The sequence below is a fragment of the Cygnus atratus genome, chromosome 1 (assembly GCF_013377495.2).
Source record: "Cygnus atratus isolate AKBS03 ecotype Queensland, Australia chromosome 1, CAtr_DNAZoo_HiC_assembly, whole genome shotgun sequence".
In the NCBI taxonomy this organism is placed as follows: Eukaryota; Metazoa; Chordata; class Aves; order Anseriformes; family Anatidae; genus Cygnus; species Cygnus atratus.
Window position 1 is genome coordinate 192,165,419 of NC_066362.1, and position 15,984 is coordinate 192,181,402.

Consider the following 15,984-nt stretch of genomic DNA (forward strand, 5'->3'; position numbering starts at 1 on the left):
ACTAGATTTTTAATTTTTAAACATGAGTTTGAGCATGCTTTGTGGCAGAAGTAGTTCCCAGTTCTGCCACGAGCAGTTTGCATACACTATATATATATATCTTTACTTTAGTTATTCTGAGAATAGTACCTGGTAGCATTAAACCTGCAGTGTATGTGACATTTAGATGGTTGAATCCAGCGATCCTTTTTGTTTTTCCAGATTTTGCCCAAGTATTTATTGCCCTGTAGTGCCTGGGGCTTACCACTTACGTGCAGTTTGTAAACTTCTGGTTAGAATGATGTATGGCCTATCTCAGCTGGAACCCGTGAGACTTGCTTAGTTCCTGAGTCGTGCTTTGTTCATGACTTCATTCAGGTGCCGGATCTGCACGGTCCACACTTGGCTTCTGTCTGCTTCGCCTTCCATAAAGAAACCTCGGTGTTTGTGTAAGGAGGGATGGTGCTATTGGGAGCTGGAAGAGCACATCTGCACTGCATCTGCACTGCAGTTCAGGCACAGACTGCATGAAAATGAAAATATAGTCAGAGCTGCATGCCTGGGGAAAATAAAAACGTGTTAAGGAGGAGTGATCCATAGCTGTTTTTGTGCACAGATTAAAAAAAAAAAAAGGCACGATTATGTGTGGTTAGGTTTTTCCCTTTGTCTTAAAAATCTTGCCCTTTTTATATAGATATGAAACTTGTATCTTGTTAATGTTTCACCAATTAGCAGCAAATACTCTGTGTAAATGTCATACAATCCTTTAGAAAGTCTACGTAGACCTCCTTATCTCTTTTTGTCATGGAAGAAATGAAAGGGAGAAAAAAAGATCCTAACACCTCTGCCAGACGGCTGGTGTCAAATACAAGTTTTGACACCCGGTGTACCTTCGTTTGACTATGGTGAGCAATTAACAAGAGAGTTTTGGTGATAGTCCAGAGTGCAGATACTGAGAGAGACCCTTTGAAGACCCTGCATCTGCTCTGATTTGCTCCATGGATTTTTGGTTCCTGGGGGACTGGGCTTTGTACGTGCAGTGTCCCCTCCCAGCCGCTTGCCCACCCCAGCCTACTCGCTGAGGGTGCAGAGTGAGACACAGAGAAAGCATTGGTGCTGTACAAGCACTGCTCAGCAGTGGCCAAGATGCTGGTGTGTTACCAACCCTGTTTTAGTCACTGGTGTAAAACACTGCGCTGTACGAGCCGCTATGACGAGCGTAAACTCCATCCTTGCCAGACCCAGTACAGCACATAATTAACGAGTGGTAGTTAGTGATACTGTCACAGAATCCCCAAAGCTCCCATGTTCCAGTTTGTGCCCATTGCCTCTCATCCTGGCACTGGGCACCCCAATCACTTCATTGCCTCAAAATAAGCAACTACCGCTTTACAATAATATTTTTTGTTTTTCGTTAAGTAATGGTGACTCACTTCTTCGTATGACAAGTACAAAAGCTGCACCTTCTACCTTTTGGTTACCACGTGTAGTAAGTGCAATGCTAATTGTAGCTGGGCAGAATGGAAAATTTGGGGAAACTAGATTGTGTACGGAAGTGGTTTGCTTGTTCAAGTACATTGAATTAAATTGTTATGATAGAAAAGGTAACTTGAGGTAATTTTCTTCTTTCCTTCACAGAAGTGAATTAAAGATAGAAGCTATTTAGCTGATACTTTCTTTTGCATGTTTTCTGTTTTAGTACTGTTAAACCCAATTGTGCATCTTCTTTTATATCATAATTCTATTTCTTAACCAATTTGATTACTGAGCTGATTTATTAGTGAAGTGAAAATTACTGAGGTCTGGAAAACCATGGAGTCTTTACTTTTATTGCCTTATTTTCAAGCTCTTTTAAGCTGACTCTCAGCTTCCCATGTGCCTCGTCTTGCTGTGTTTGAGACAGCATCTGACCTGTCTCCCTGCTCCCTTCAGTGAGAACTGTGGTTTGTTCTGTCTCTTGCAACTTTTCAGGGTTGGATATTCGTGGCAGTTAGTTTTGGGAACAATTTGAGCTGCTGCTTTCTTCTTCTTCCTAAAGTTTTAAGGGTTGTAGTACATGTACGCTTCCAGGGTTGTTCAGTCAGTCTCAAAAAGTAAGCTTTCACTGACACGAAGACTTGAATTAATAGGTGTTGCTGGTTCAGTTCCTCATCTCTCACTCTGACGATGTACCTTTTAGGTTTTATTGCTTCTAAAACACGGGGAGTTTCTTCAACCTATGAATCAAAGTGTTTTGGGCAGTTATGACACAGGTTAATTAAAAGTGCTGATTGGATGTCCAAGGGATCTCCCCACAGGAAAAGTCCATCCAGCTAGCGTTTGCTGAAAAGCACATTTAATAACGTGACTGCTTCGGAGTTTAATCTGAGACAGGATAAAAAACACGTGATTAGTCTCAAAAGTTTAGGCGATGGATGATTCAAGCACTAACACTGCTTTAAAACAAAACATACATAAAGTAATAACCATCTCTTGCTCCCTTTGCTGAGGTGCTCTGCCTTGTTTTGAAAATACAGGTTAAGGAGAATTGAGAACATCTATGAAGATTCTCCTTCTGGTGAAGTTAACGTAAAGATTTTTGTTGACTTCTGGGTTTGAACATCTTCAAAACAGACAAAACTAACTTTGGCAGTCTTTCTCCATGAGAGATCTGGCAGTTAAAAATCACACCATCTTCAAAGTTCTCCCATTCTTCAAATCCTATAGGATTTAATCATATTGAGTAGTGAGTGAATTGTTTCTCTTCATTTTAATAGCAGGGACCAATATCATAACTACATTCTTATATCTCTTTTGTTAATTATTTTATTTTCAGGGTTGGTTGTTTTTAGTCTATTCTAAGGTTAGAGAAAATGAGCAAAACTTGTTTACCTTTTTACAGTAGTTCTTAGAGGTGTTATTTATTATAAGAAGCTATTAGCAGTAGTTTGCCTGGGAGATTTCATGTTTTAAAAATGGTGCCAGTTAATTTTCCATGGAAATTCTACCATATCAGCCAGAACATTGTTATAAACAAAGATTGTGAAGTAAGTAGATAAATTTGGGCATAGAAGTAGTGTTTGAGATGGCAGACCACTTGGCATACAGAAGAACTAGGAAATGGGTGATTTTTGCTGGAGCTGACGTGTAAAAGAGCATTACCAAAGCCAGAAAGGATGGATACAGGATGGGTTTAAGTTACTGTTTCTACTCTTTTCCTTTCTTTTTTTTCTGCTTATAATTGCAACTGGCTCTTGACTATCATTTCATGCTGAGAAAGTGTTCATTAGACAGTGCGTTTCATTTTAATGACCTCAAAAGTAAAATGAAATGTACCTCGAGAAAGTTTTGTTTAAGCTTTTTGGTTTCAGACGCCTTGGTGGTGTTCTTTGTAAAAGAGAATTGTTGTAAGCAATGACTACTACTGACTGCAAATATATTTCCGCGGTACATTGTTATCGGTTATTTTGACAGTTGGAGCTTATATGCCAGTACAGTAGGTATATAATAATTACACAGGTGAATACTGCATTGTTTTGGGATGGGTTTAGAGCTGCTGTGTTTTACAGGCATACGGCAAAGGACGAGCCACCTCGGGTGCCTAGTGAAGAGGAGATGAACAGACTGGGAGCCAGGATTGTGAAAGCTGAGCTCATGGGAAACATGGTAATGTTTTTGAAAAATTGTCATGTTTTACTGGAGTGCTTCTTCGAAGCTAACAGTACTTTAGTCTTCAACAACAGCAACAAAAGTATTTATTCTGGCAATTGAGAAGTTCTGTGAAATTTGATCAGATAAGATTTAAGATACTACTTTTAATGTAACTTCTGCTTCAAATGCCATGCTTCGTAGACTAGAGTAGAGGGATCAGGTTGCCAGGTTTGTATACAAGGCAGCATATCCCAAAACAGTTGTTCTCTTCCTTTTTTTTTTGTAAGATTTAATGTCTTTTTATTAAGCATGGAGCAGGTGAAAATTGCAAAGCTCCCAGTCAGTGTTTACGAGACAAAGTATCTTGAACTTTTTGTTATTTCATGAATTTTGTCACAAGAAGATGCTTGTGATCCGTAGCTCTGCTGTATAAGCATAATGTGTTAGGTTAGGATTTGGAAACTGAAAAGATTCACATAGGCTGTTGCTTCCAGCTCTGCAATGAGAACAACTGTGTAATGTTTTGTGGACAGCGCTGCAAAATGCCTACCCTGCCTGATCTGCACGAGGCTGGGAGCTGAGATCCACTGCTGCACATTTAATGTTGCTTTGGGAGGCTCGTTTCAGACAGCAGCCTGATGGATCACATATTTACTCTTTTTGAACACTGAACTCTGGAAGTACATTTTTATTACATTAGGGATGGCTATACTGAGTTATTCAGATTCAGTAATACTGCCTGGAAATTTCAGTTATAACACGGTCATACTTTTAGTTTTTAATGTATGTTTTACAAATGCTTTGAGTAGCTGCTCTAAAGTATCAATGACTTTTTATGAAGATTCTCATAAGATAGTATTTTTAGAAGTAAATCCTATCACTATGGACTTTGTGTTTCTTTTTTTTTTTTAAGATTAATTATTAGTGCACCTGTTTGCCTCTTGTAACAGTCTGTGCACCAAAATCTGCATCACTAAGAAGTAACGAGCAAGGCATGCTGTGAATTCAAGTACCAGGCTAATATCTTATGATGGTCACTGATTCTTTGTAGGAATTTTTAGGATGTTTTTTATACGATTTATTGCTGGATTAGGCTATAGTGTTAGTCTTTCTCAAAGCTCTTATCACAATTTAAATTTGATAGGAAAAAGTGTTTGATAAATATTTTTAAACATTTTATGGATTTTTTTTCACAGCCTTTAGACACAAATGCATGTATGTAGTTTTATAAAATTTGAACAAGTACACTTTTTATAGAAATCCTGTCCATTTAAAATCTTATCAATCTCAAAAGTGAATTAGAAGTAACTTACAGCCGAGTATTTTCTACTAAGACATAATGAATTTAAACGATTTAAATATTTGCCTCCATGTTTTAATCTGTATTTTTTTCTAGTTAATATGTAGGGATAGAAATACACTGGTGAGAAAAAAGTGTATTTATGAATGAATGTAATTATATTACAGGATTGTGATGGACTAGTATCAGCAACTCAAAGATGTTATTTTATAGCCGTGTGTTCCCATGGGGAGGATGGTTGAAGCTATCTATACACTAATTCCTATAAAGTGTGTGTGTGGGGGGTGTGTGTGTGAAGTTTTCCAAAGACTATCGTGAAGACCAGCAGAAATTTAGACTTTTTTCATCTTCTGCTGTGCTTCGGTAGCATTGTCCAAATGAATTTTTGAGCACAAGTGTATCTTCTTTCTTTTTAGCTGGACAGTAATAGAATAGGAGTCTTTTGAATAAGCATGCAGGTGGTGTGTGAAGAGAGTAATTCTTTAATTATTCTATTGTTTTGTTTTGATCAAAATCATGTAGCAGAAGACATTATAATTTTGTTGTTAATTTTATATTTACGTTTTTTCTACATGTACACTCTGAATTAGTTTAGGAAATGAAAAAATGAGCATGACTCCAACAATATAAATAATAAAATTACTAATCTTTGTCTTGTTGCTCTTTAAATATTTTCTATGGATTTTGTTTGTTCAGATCGAAAATGCAGCTTGTTTAAACAAGTTCACCCCACACATCAGAACAGATGGTTATGTAACAGGGCATCCTAGTGGCTGGAGCTCAAGGTTGACCATGTGGGACAAATGAAATCTAAGTTTGTTTTTGTTACTGACTCGCTGCATGGCACTGATCAAATTACTTAATTTTGCGCGAGCAAAGTGTTGGCATGATTGCTGGTGTCCAGTCATTGAAACTGGCAAAATGGTCATGGTATAAATGATTGTATTTCTTATAGATTAATAGGTTGTCACCTGTACTTTTTAGTAAACCAAGAGTGTCTAAATTGCCTTTTCCTTCATGAAGAGATGGGCAAGAGAGCAGGAGTGTCAAAAGCAGTTTTCTCAAGACTGTGTATTGTTCTCGTTTTCCATCTCCTCTCCATTTTAACACTCAAAGTGTCAGGTTTTAAGCGCCAAGCTGGAAATGTGATGTAGAGAAATGTAGAACTGCATTAGCAGAAATCTCTGAGAGAGGTTTCTCTAGACCCACTGTGTGTGCACGTGCGTGTGTGTGTGTTATAGACTCGATGTGTTCAGGCTTCCTCATCTAGCTTCTTTATAATAAAAGAAGTATAGAAGTAGCATCTGTGCTTAGCTACACAAAACATTTATCATTAACTCTGTAATGTTTAAACATTTTTTCTGGTGTTCTTATTACAATATATGTTTCTATACTTCAGATACCTCTGTTCTGAATGATTATTTGTGTTTTATCTCTGGTAAAGAACTGTGTGAATTATATTGTTTTCTTTAGTCTTTTTTTGTTATTAGGGTTTTTAAAAAATATCAAAATGTAAAGAAATGAAATAAATAGTTACTTCCAATACAAAGGTTTCTAAAAGTTTAAAATGATTCAACTAATTCAGTAATACCACTTTCTTTGAAGGAGTTAGCTTCAAAACTTCAAGAGGAACTTGACAATGCACGCAAATTAAGAGAGGCTCAGCAGCAGATCCCAGCAAAGTCTGGTGGAGAGGTAAGGGGAAAATATTCTTTTTGTTGTGTGAACACAATGGTATAATGCAGGTAGAAGATGAATCACAGAGAACGCGAAATATACTTAAGAATATTAGAAGGCATGACTTGTAAGGAAGGGTCCATACCTTCATTTATGGGCCGTGGTCCTCATTGATGGAGAAGAGACTTGGACAAGAACATCACAGATTTGCCTAATTTGACCCCAGTTCAACAGTAAAAATTAATTCCCATGTTGTCAGCAGAGTTCGAATAGCCACGAATTTTGTTCCAAGAAGAGTTCATCTCAGACCTCTTCTATTGCCTAGTATTTCGCTTGTCATTAAGAAGGCAGACTGAAATGGAAGTTGACCTCTAGCCTCTACATCATGACAGTCATACTAAAGTATTAAGTCTCAGTCCCTGAATTCACAAGAATTTAATATTGCCAAGGCTCTGTGTAGGTAAACTGTATGCTTTGCTGCAGTCCAATTCTTAGGCATGTTTTTTTGTGCATATACCAAAAAAAAAAAAGGCAGACTGGAGTTGTGTAATGACAGAAAAAATACATTCAGGTTTTAAAATTGGAAATAGACGGTGAGGTTATGGGTGGTCTTCAGAAATGTTTATAAAGACACGTTCCTCGGAAAATGAGTTACGAATAACAATTTTGAGCAGCCTTAAGCCTTAACCATGCTCTGATTTTTATCTTAATTTTGATATAAATTATTTTTAAAACTAACAACATGTGGTCATTGCAAAAGTACAAAATGTAAATACTGCTTGAATTTTCTAAAGGGAGAGTCATCAAAAAAAAGTGAAAATATACTTAGCATGAGGCTATTCTAGCCCTTGTCATCCTGAGAGCAGGTGATCTCCTAGCTTTTGCTTTTACCAAGCGATAGGGGGCTGTGCAATGTGGAGATTTCTCCATATGTGCAGAAGCATTGAGTTCAGAAATGCAAGGGCTTGGGAACTGAGAAATTAAACTTATGAAGAATGTGTTTGCATCCTTCTGGTTAGGCCTGTCATGGGTCCTAATCAATCTTTGTACTGGAATCTTAAAAATGTTTAAGTAGTCCAGAAGGAGTCTTGCTGAGGAATTATAGATATGTTGTAGACTTTGCTAGACTAGAAATATCAGCTTGCTGCCCTGAAACCTTGAAGGAATTAGTATTTCTATTCAAGAATATGCTATAATTACGATTTGGACTCGGTGATCTTTGTAGGTCTCTTCCAACTGAACTGTTCAATTCTATATGATTTTTCTTCTATCTTTTGTGTGCTTGTCCATCTTCAGTTTTGCACTCTTCTGTGCTTATAGACTTAAGTTGGGTCTGCAGACTTAAAAGGCACCTGCTCCTTCTGTATTCCCTTTAAACATTGGGGAAAAAAACTGTTAATACTTGTAGTCCACGGGGGCTTGGCTAAGCCTCCAATGACCACCTTAGTATTGTGATTGATCTAAACTTTATTTGCGGATCGAAGGGATTTAAAAACAGGGCTCTTTCCTCTCTGAAGTGTCTTGGATGCAAAACATTTACCCTTGTGCTTTCCGTGTTGCCTTTCTCTGAAGCCCAGTATCAACATCTTAGATAATTCCTGTGTGTACAAACTTGGTTTTCAGGTCTCTTCACCTCAGAATGCTTATTTTTATGTTAGCCCAGCTGTCTTGTGGAAATGATCTTTACTTGGTGAGAACCAGGCCTGCTGACAGTCCTACTGTTTTGGACTTCCCGTGGTTTGCCAGTGGAAATGGTGCCCTCCAGATGCAGCAGGGCTGGTGTCAGGGATCCTGTTAATGGTTAGCTCTTGACCTGCATCAGCCTCTTTGCAACCTGCTGTAAAGTTGCTCAGCTTCTTAGGCTTGTCACAAATTTCCAGACACCCCAAACCACTGGGAAAATGTTGCTGTTCACATGAAGTTACTCTGGTGACTTTATTGCCAGGGCTTGCTTTCCAGAGAGTGAATGTCTTCTGGTAGGTTTCAGAGGCTTGCTGTGTTGTCATTGTGAATATGTCTTGCTTGTGCTTGTTTCATGGCTACTGCCGGCCTGCATTAGGTGGGTTTTGGGTGTGAGTAGTCCAGCCAAGCCGACAGCTGCTCTGTCCTGAGTCCTATCCCTGGGATAGTTGCCAGGGTTGTCCTACCAGTCGTACAGCTCAAACTGATTTTGGAGTTTTGAGACACAAGCGGAATGGCCCTGCATATCAATGTCACGCATGTAGGAGCAACCTGAAAGTTCAGAAACCATCCTGTAACACGAGCGGCTGATTTGTGAAGTATTATTTCATACTGTTTGAATCGGTCGTTCTGTAGCATTAACCACCCAAGTGATGGCCTCAATCAGTTCAACCAGCTGTATTCCAAATCAGATACCTGAAACACTTTCCACAGAAGTGGTATTCCAAAATAACGTCCCAACAGTCTCAAAGTTTGATGTGTTTGCCTCAGTTACCAATAACCAACACGAAACATTTTGTTTCAGGCAGGTTTCTCTCTGGTTCCTTGAAGCAGCATGGCCAACATTTGTCCCAAAATATGGCTTTGCTGTATTTTCATTCCTGTTGGAAGAACTGGGGAGATAATTCAGGAAGCAGTGAAGGCAATTCTGAATGAATCTCCCTAGTTAGTTTTTTATTTTTTTTCTTCCTTTGTGATTAATTGAACATGGATCAATTTCCCAATTTGATTCACTGTGTGACCGAATAAAGACTCATGCTAGTGTAAGGGGGCATGCACGGGTGGCTGGGGATTGTACAGAGGACAGGATCAATTCTTTTGACAACAGTGCTGGCTTTATTCTGCCTTAAAGTGATCAGGGAACTGCAGAGGGAAGGGACTCTCAAGTGGTGGCTTAAATCCCGCTTTATTTAATTTAAGTGAGAATAGAGATGAACCTAGTTTTTATAGTTGGTTTGATTTGGACAAGAATTCTACCCCAAATGACCCCAAATTGTTGATTTTAAGCACAGTTTTCAAATGCTGATGTTTGGTGTTTAAGAACCTTACCTGCATCAGCTGATACCTTTCACGAAACCTACAGGTCCTGCTAGGACCGTTTTTTTACTTTGTTCCTTTTGGCCAAAGTCATGCTTAGTTTTAAGACCTGCTGCTTGGAGTGCCTTTAGAAGTTAAAAGTGGAGATTTCCAGCTGAAAGAAGCCAAAAAGTACAAATGTATCCATCTTTCTGAACCTAGAATAGCAAGAAAATTGTACATGATACTGAAGCAAGGGAGAAGTCCATAGCTACATTTTGAATAAGCCCATTTGGGTAATTGTGTAGCTAAGATTTATCTTGAGGAAGAGGCTTGTTGTTTTCTTTTTTGTTCTTGGTAGTTAATGTGACATTTCTATCAAAGTGAGAAACCGCAAATAATAACATCGTAAGTTTCTATTGTATAAAAGTATCCCAGATTAAAATTCAGTACAGGCTAAAGCACCTTTGGGTTGTCTTGATATTGAAAGAAAAAATAATAGTAACTTTGTCTGAAACTGTTTTTCAGCACTATTGAAGTTTTTTTTTTATGCACTACTGGCTGTCATTTTGCCTGTCTAGCATTTAATTTGTTTTCAACTGCTAGCCTTCCATGTGTACAAAGTGCAGAAATGGTAAAATTTTATTAGTTGAATTGTTCTTAAATTGCTTGTGGGCTTTGGGTCTCTTCATAGAAGAAATTATTTTGTCTGAATTGAGATATGGATTTTTAAATAGTTTTTATAGGGTTAGAGAGGTTGGTTTTTATATGTATTCTTCTTGAATGCATGGGTAGCTGTTATCTTGCTTTTCTGGTACTTCAACAAAAATACTAGAGAATGCAGTTTGGGAATATTGGCTCACTGAACTTATTTAATTTTTTCCACATTGATTTTGATCTTAAATATTTTATTTCTCAGTTACACTTTTTCCTACTTCTTTCTTGTACTTTATGCTTTTGATAAATTATCTAAATTTCTATCTATATCCATATCAGACACTTAAATGGAGAATGAATTATTTTCAATAGCCTATGAACTGGTGTGCTATGGCAGTTGTGTTAGGAGAGCTAAGCACTGCTAGTGTCAGGCTTAATGCCTGAAAGTGCATTAAGGAAGATACAACTTTTCAGTGCTGTCACACCGCTGCCTCTCAGGCTGCTCTAAGTTAGCAAAGCAGCTCAGGAACAAGGCTTCGTGGAACAGAACACCAGACTAGACAGGAAGACAACTGGTAGTAAAAGGTAGATTTATTAGTATTTCTTCTCTTCACACCTCTAAATATGTTGGTATCTGATATCCGTAAGTGCTTCTCAGATTATTTTGTGTATTAGTAACATTAAGTAACATTCTAATGCTATTTTTCTACTGTGAAACGTGGAATTAGGTCAGAAGGACAGCCCATGGTTAAACACTCTAAACACTGAACAAGCCTGACGTTTGGTGCATTGGATTAAACAGCTCTCTTGGGGTAGAGACTGTGTGTTTGTTGGAAATGGGAAGTCTGTAACTACAAGTACGAATTGCAAAATGCACAGGTGTTTCAACTGTTTTTGCATGGTCAGCTCCAGCGAGAGAGACGTAGACAATACTTGTGTTGCATTTATACAATTACAGTGAATGCATATGCAGTGAACCTTCTTAAGAAGTGAATTCAAAATGTAGGTTGTGCTTGTTTTGTCTTTTGGCACAAGGCAACTTTCTCAGTCTATGGAAAAAAAGAGTGTGAGTTTGCAAAAGAGGCATTTGGATTAACCCAGAATTTAATTTTAGATGGAATTAAATGATGCTTATGTTCAAATGTCTACGTGTAAGTGTCTATCAGTCTGTTGAGAAAAGCAAAGATGCGCCTTGTGCCCTAGTGAAGCTGTGTAAGAGAAGGCTGCTGTGCCATAGTGTTTCTGTTTTAGCATAGATGACAAAAATGAGTACTTATTGAATAGAAGGAGAGAGTGTTACTGTAAAAGCTGGTTGAAGAAACTTTCTAAGACTCAGTGTGGAGTTTTAGAGAGCAGGCATTCTTTTATTGCCGTGCAAGGCGCACAGGGAATCGCTCCACCTAGTGTGCACGCAGAGTTGCCCAACTACAAAGGCTACATGCAATCAAAATATACGTATTTATTAGATTCCCAAGGAATAGTTAACATATCCGTACTATTTCCTGGAACTCGTTAACATATGCAAATGTCCCTGACACATGCACGTTTGTTTCTGCTGGTGGTCTTTTGGGGTCTGCTGGTGGTCATTGATAGTCTTCCTCACTGTGTTTCCTCGTTGAACCCAATTGTGCATGCTCAGGTCATCTTGATCTTTCTTATTTTACAGTTTCAACCTAGGCATGCATACTAAGCTAAGTCATTTACACATCCAAGGACATGTGTGTACTGTGAGTTCCCCACCTAATCTTGCTAAACATTCTCAAAGCCGGAGTCATCTTGTCCTCTCTTTGAGATACAAGTCTGTCTTACGGATAAAAGTGACTAATTATTAAGTAAAGTAAGATCAGGGATACAAAGTTTCTACACTTCCTTCTATCTAATTAAACGTAGTAAAGATTTGACCTCTCTGCTTGTAAAGCATTTTGAATTTGGCTCCATTGCTCTATCAGGGAGGAAATCATATGTCCTTCCGGCTCAGTATCAAGAAAACAGAAAATTGTGGAGGCTTCAGCATTTAAAAAAAAACAAACACAAAAACTTCTACCTGTTTCTGGTTTATCTCTAAGCATAGTTTCTATTTCTGTTGTCTGAAAGTGCTACACAACTTCCGATGTGAGTGTGCATTAGTTATGAGGATATCTCTGCTATTGTCAGTACTAGTCATAACTGATATAATTTATGCTTTTATTCTCTATTTTTGTTTGACAAAATCTATCTAGAACATTACCACTCTTTTGATGCAGCTTGTTTGCAATGGTTTTTAGTGGTACAGAGACTAGGAGGTAAACAAATTAAACGAGATAAGACAGATTGAAAATAAGTGCAGAAAAAGTATTCTTTTCAGAATGGTTGGTCTAAAATGTTGTGGATGCAGGAAATTTAGGACTGGAAAAGGTCATGAAAAATAATCCCTTGGGAATTGTACAGAAATGGTATCTGGCTCTTAAGTCACCGAGTCACAAATGCTTGGAGGGATCCTTTCTTCTTATACTCTTAATTAGGTGTTTACTTTTTGCCATTGTTAGAGAAGGCATTTATGCTTTAATTTGGAGGTAGAAAGTGTTCTTTATGATGATTCTAAATAGTTTACAATGTGCTTTGTGTCCCCTACCTTTTTGCTTTTTTTTAAAGATTTATTTCCATTTTTTCCTCACACTTCCTTCAGTGCTCCCTGCAGTTGTCCTGTAAGAAACAGTCAAATCTGTTAAATGAAAAACAGACTGCCTTTGTGTTGCTAAAAACTGGCTTAATTGTTTGTGTTTTCTAATCAGGAAATATACTGGCATGATACAGAATCAGGTAAATCTTGAACTCTGTTCATGGTGGGGGCTTAAATGTAAATGTATGAATCTTATAAAAATCTTTAATGCATTGTACACTTGGAATTGAAAATAGATACATTTTAAAGGGGGGAAAAAAACAATACAAAGCAAAACCAAACCAACCAACTGAAACAAAACGCAAAAATCACTGTTCTCAACCTAAAACCTATTATTGGATTCCACAGCACTTAATCAGTATGCAGAAAACAAAAAGTAGTCTGTGCTGAGTGATTGCTAGAGACAATTCTTAATAATGATGAATTCTGTTTAAAATGCAAAAACTAATACAAAATTGAATGGAAGGTAAAAGGCGGTACTTCAAGCAAAATAACATGGTAGAAAATATACTGTCAGCGTATTTAAAAGGCAGTACAATTCTGAAAAGTAGAAAAAACAATAAAGGCTTTTCTGTTATGCATTTGAGGTAAATTGTAAGGAAAATGTGAATGACTGCAGCATAGCGAGTCTTCATTTGAATAACTGAATTTTCTGTGACAATGCAGTTGTCTTCAGTCTAGTAGGATTTATTAAATAAATATATTTAAAGTGTAAGGAATAAAACAGCATTCGATACATATTTTCCACAAAAAAGAGCAAAAAACTCAGAAGATATCTGATAATTTTTTTTCTAATGAAGCATGTGTAGTGCTTCTGTAAAGTCTTTTGTGCAAGATATCTGTAGAACAATAGTCTTCAGTTTTGGCAGGCAATGTATTTCACTTTAGAGTGTGCATCTGACTAACATGACACTGCTTTAAAGAATCTTTTTTTTCTAGACTACCCATTTGCTCCAGACAATAACACTCTCCAGTCCATTGCTTGTGCATCTCTCAGATGGAGGGCATGTTACAGTGGAAGGAAAAGCTGCTTCTTAATTTAGCCAGTTTTATGGCATAAGTAGGGCTCATCTTCTAGTGAAAACCTTTATAATATCAGGAGCTTGGTATACTTCAAATGTAAAAATCCATTACATACCATTACGTATAATTACGATTGAGCAGAGACGGGATGGAACATAATGGATCTTTATCCGAAGAAATTCACGGAATTTCAGAATGGTAAGGGTTGGAAGGGACCTCTGGAGGTCATCTGGTCTAACCCCTCTGCTCAAGCAAGGACATCTACAGCAGCTTGCACAGGACCATGTCCAGATGTCATTTGCAGCACAGTTTTTATCCTGAGACAACTAAAGCATATGACAGTAGGAGTAGGTGATAGGAATCAGCTGTGGAACAAAACTGAAATAATTCTAATAGGGAAAAATGTGAGTTTTTCTCCCCCCCCCACCATGTTTTCAAGATTGGCTGCTTTTCAAAAATATCTTAAAAATTTAAGTGATTCCTTGGAAAGAGAACCAGCTATGTAAATGCCAGGTTGTGTATATATGTGTGTAGTATGTGTCTAAAATTTAGGCAGTAGTTAAGACTTGGGAACAAGAAGTGAAAGAAGAAATATAGTCAATACCTCAGATGCAATGTTTAGAAAAATGAAACAACCCCACCCTTGAAAAATAGCATTCAAAATTGCATGTGTACCAACATTTTAGGTTTTGGAAATGAGAATATAAAAGCAGATTGTTTTTCTGCAATAAAAACATTTGGTTGTCAAAACTTACCTGTAATATGTTTTAATTTTACAGGGTTGGATGGCCTTTCGTTGTGCCATACCCAATGCAGAACTTAAGTACAGTTGTAGTAAGTCTCTAAGACTTAGGATATAGATAAAACATTATTTAAAAACTATTTAAAACTTTCTTGTAAGAATACACCTGAGACACCTGTGTAAAAACTGGACTGTTGAGGGTTGATGATCCTTGCTAAATGCATGATGAAAACCTGTGATTTTGTTTGGAGCTTCGGATGGTGTGGAGATACTCCAACAGATGGGTTTTGGCCTGATTACTCTCAAATATTTTCAGTGCATCATAATTTCTAATCATTGCTGTTCCATCACACTTGAATCTTGTCTGCAGGATGGCCGTGCTATTCTTTTTTTCAGCAAAAGTCTGTTTTCCCCATTCAGAGAGATGACTCCCTCTAACTAGAACAAGGAATAATAAAGTGGGCATCCATTTGCAGAACAGCTTTAATAGTATTAGTGTGTACTTTTCAAAAATAATAGGTATGTGCAGCTTCTGTGAGAGTATTTCCTGAAAACTCTTGTTCATGTCATTTAGAGAAGATTAAACAATTATAAGACAAAAACATATTAAGACAAAGTTTCTTAACTTCCTAAATGTAATTTAGAGGAAATTGTTTTTTGTATTTAAAAAGTACTCAAGAAACTGGATTAGCAAATAAAAGAAATATTTCTTACTGATTTCAGTACAATTAACAGGGATAAAAGAGCACAGTGAATAAAACTTCAAGCAGATCATATAAAGCTTTGGAGTATGCACTAGTACTAGAAACAAAAGTCCTTTCCAGGTGCTGTGCAGCACTTGCACTCAGTGGTGCCATAGTTCTAGCTTGGTTTTTCTCCTAATACTAAGCAGAATTTCTGCATATTTTTACTGCTGTGTGTCTGCACCTTCACGGTATTCCCTCATAATGAATTCTATTTTTCTTCACAAATTTCCTTTCTTCACAAATTTCCCTTCTCCCTGCCTCAAAAGAAAAAAAGAAAAACAAAACCATTCCTGGAAAGCCTTTCTGATGCAGCACACACTTCTTATTTCATATGGAAAGGAGGAACCTTTTTTTTTTTTACATATACTCCTTTAATGATGATTTTTCAAGTTGAACTAACAGTCCTGCTAATGAAGATGCATTATTAAGCTTCCCCATACGCTTGAATGACTGTTTGCTAGTTGGGGTACTCTGTTGCTTTCGGTTTGTAAAGCTATCTTTTCTGATACATATTGTTTGAAAATACCTCTTACAGCAGGGCTAGAGAAAATCTGTTTTTTAAACAGGCAACATTGTGGCCTGAACACTTTTGAAA

The 15,984-nt window shown here is 37.3% G+C and overlaps 1 protein-coding gene across 2 annotated transcripts in view; it reads left to right on the plus strand.

Annotated features, from left to right (window-relative positions):
- CWF19L2 (CWF19 like cell cycle control factor 2) overlaps window positions 1-15,984 on the plus strand; it is a 73,050-nt gene that overhangs the window by 24,336 nt on the left and 32,730 nt on the right. For both annotated transcript variants that reach the window (XM_035542638.2, XM_050716900.1), the window contains exons 9-10: window positions 3,528-3,624; window positions 6,515-6,604. In XM_035542638.2, the coding sequence (XP_035398531.1) occupies window positions 3,528-3,624; window positions 6,515-6,604 (187 nt within the window). The remainder of the gene's footprint in view (window positions 1-3,527; window positions 3,625-6,514; window positions 6,605-15,984) is intronic.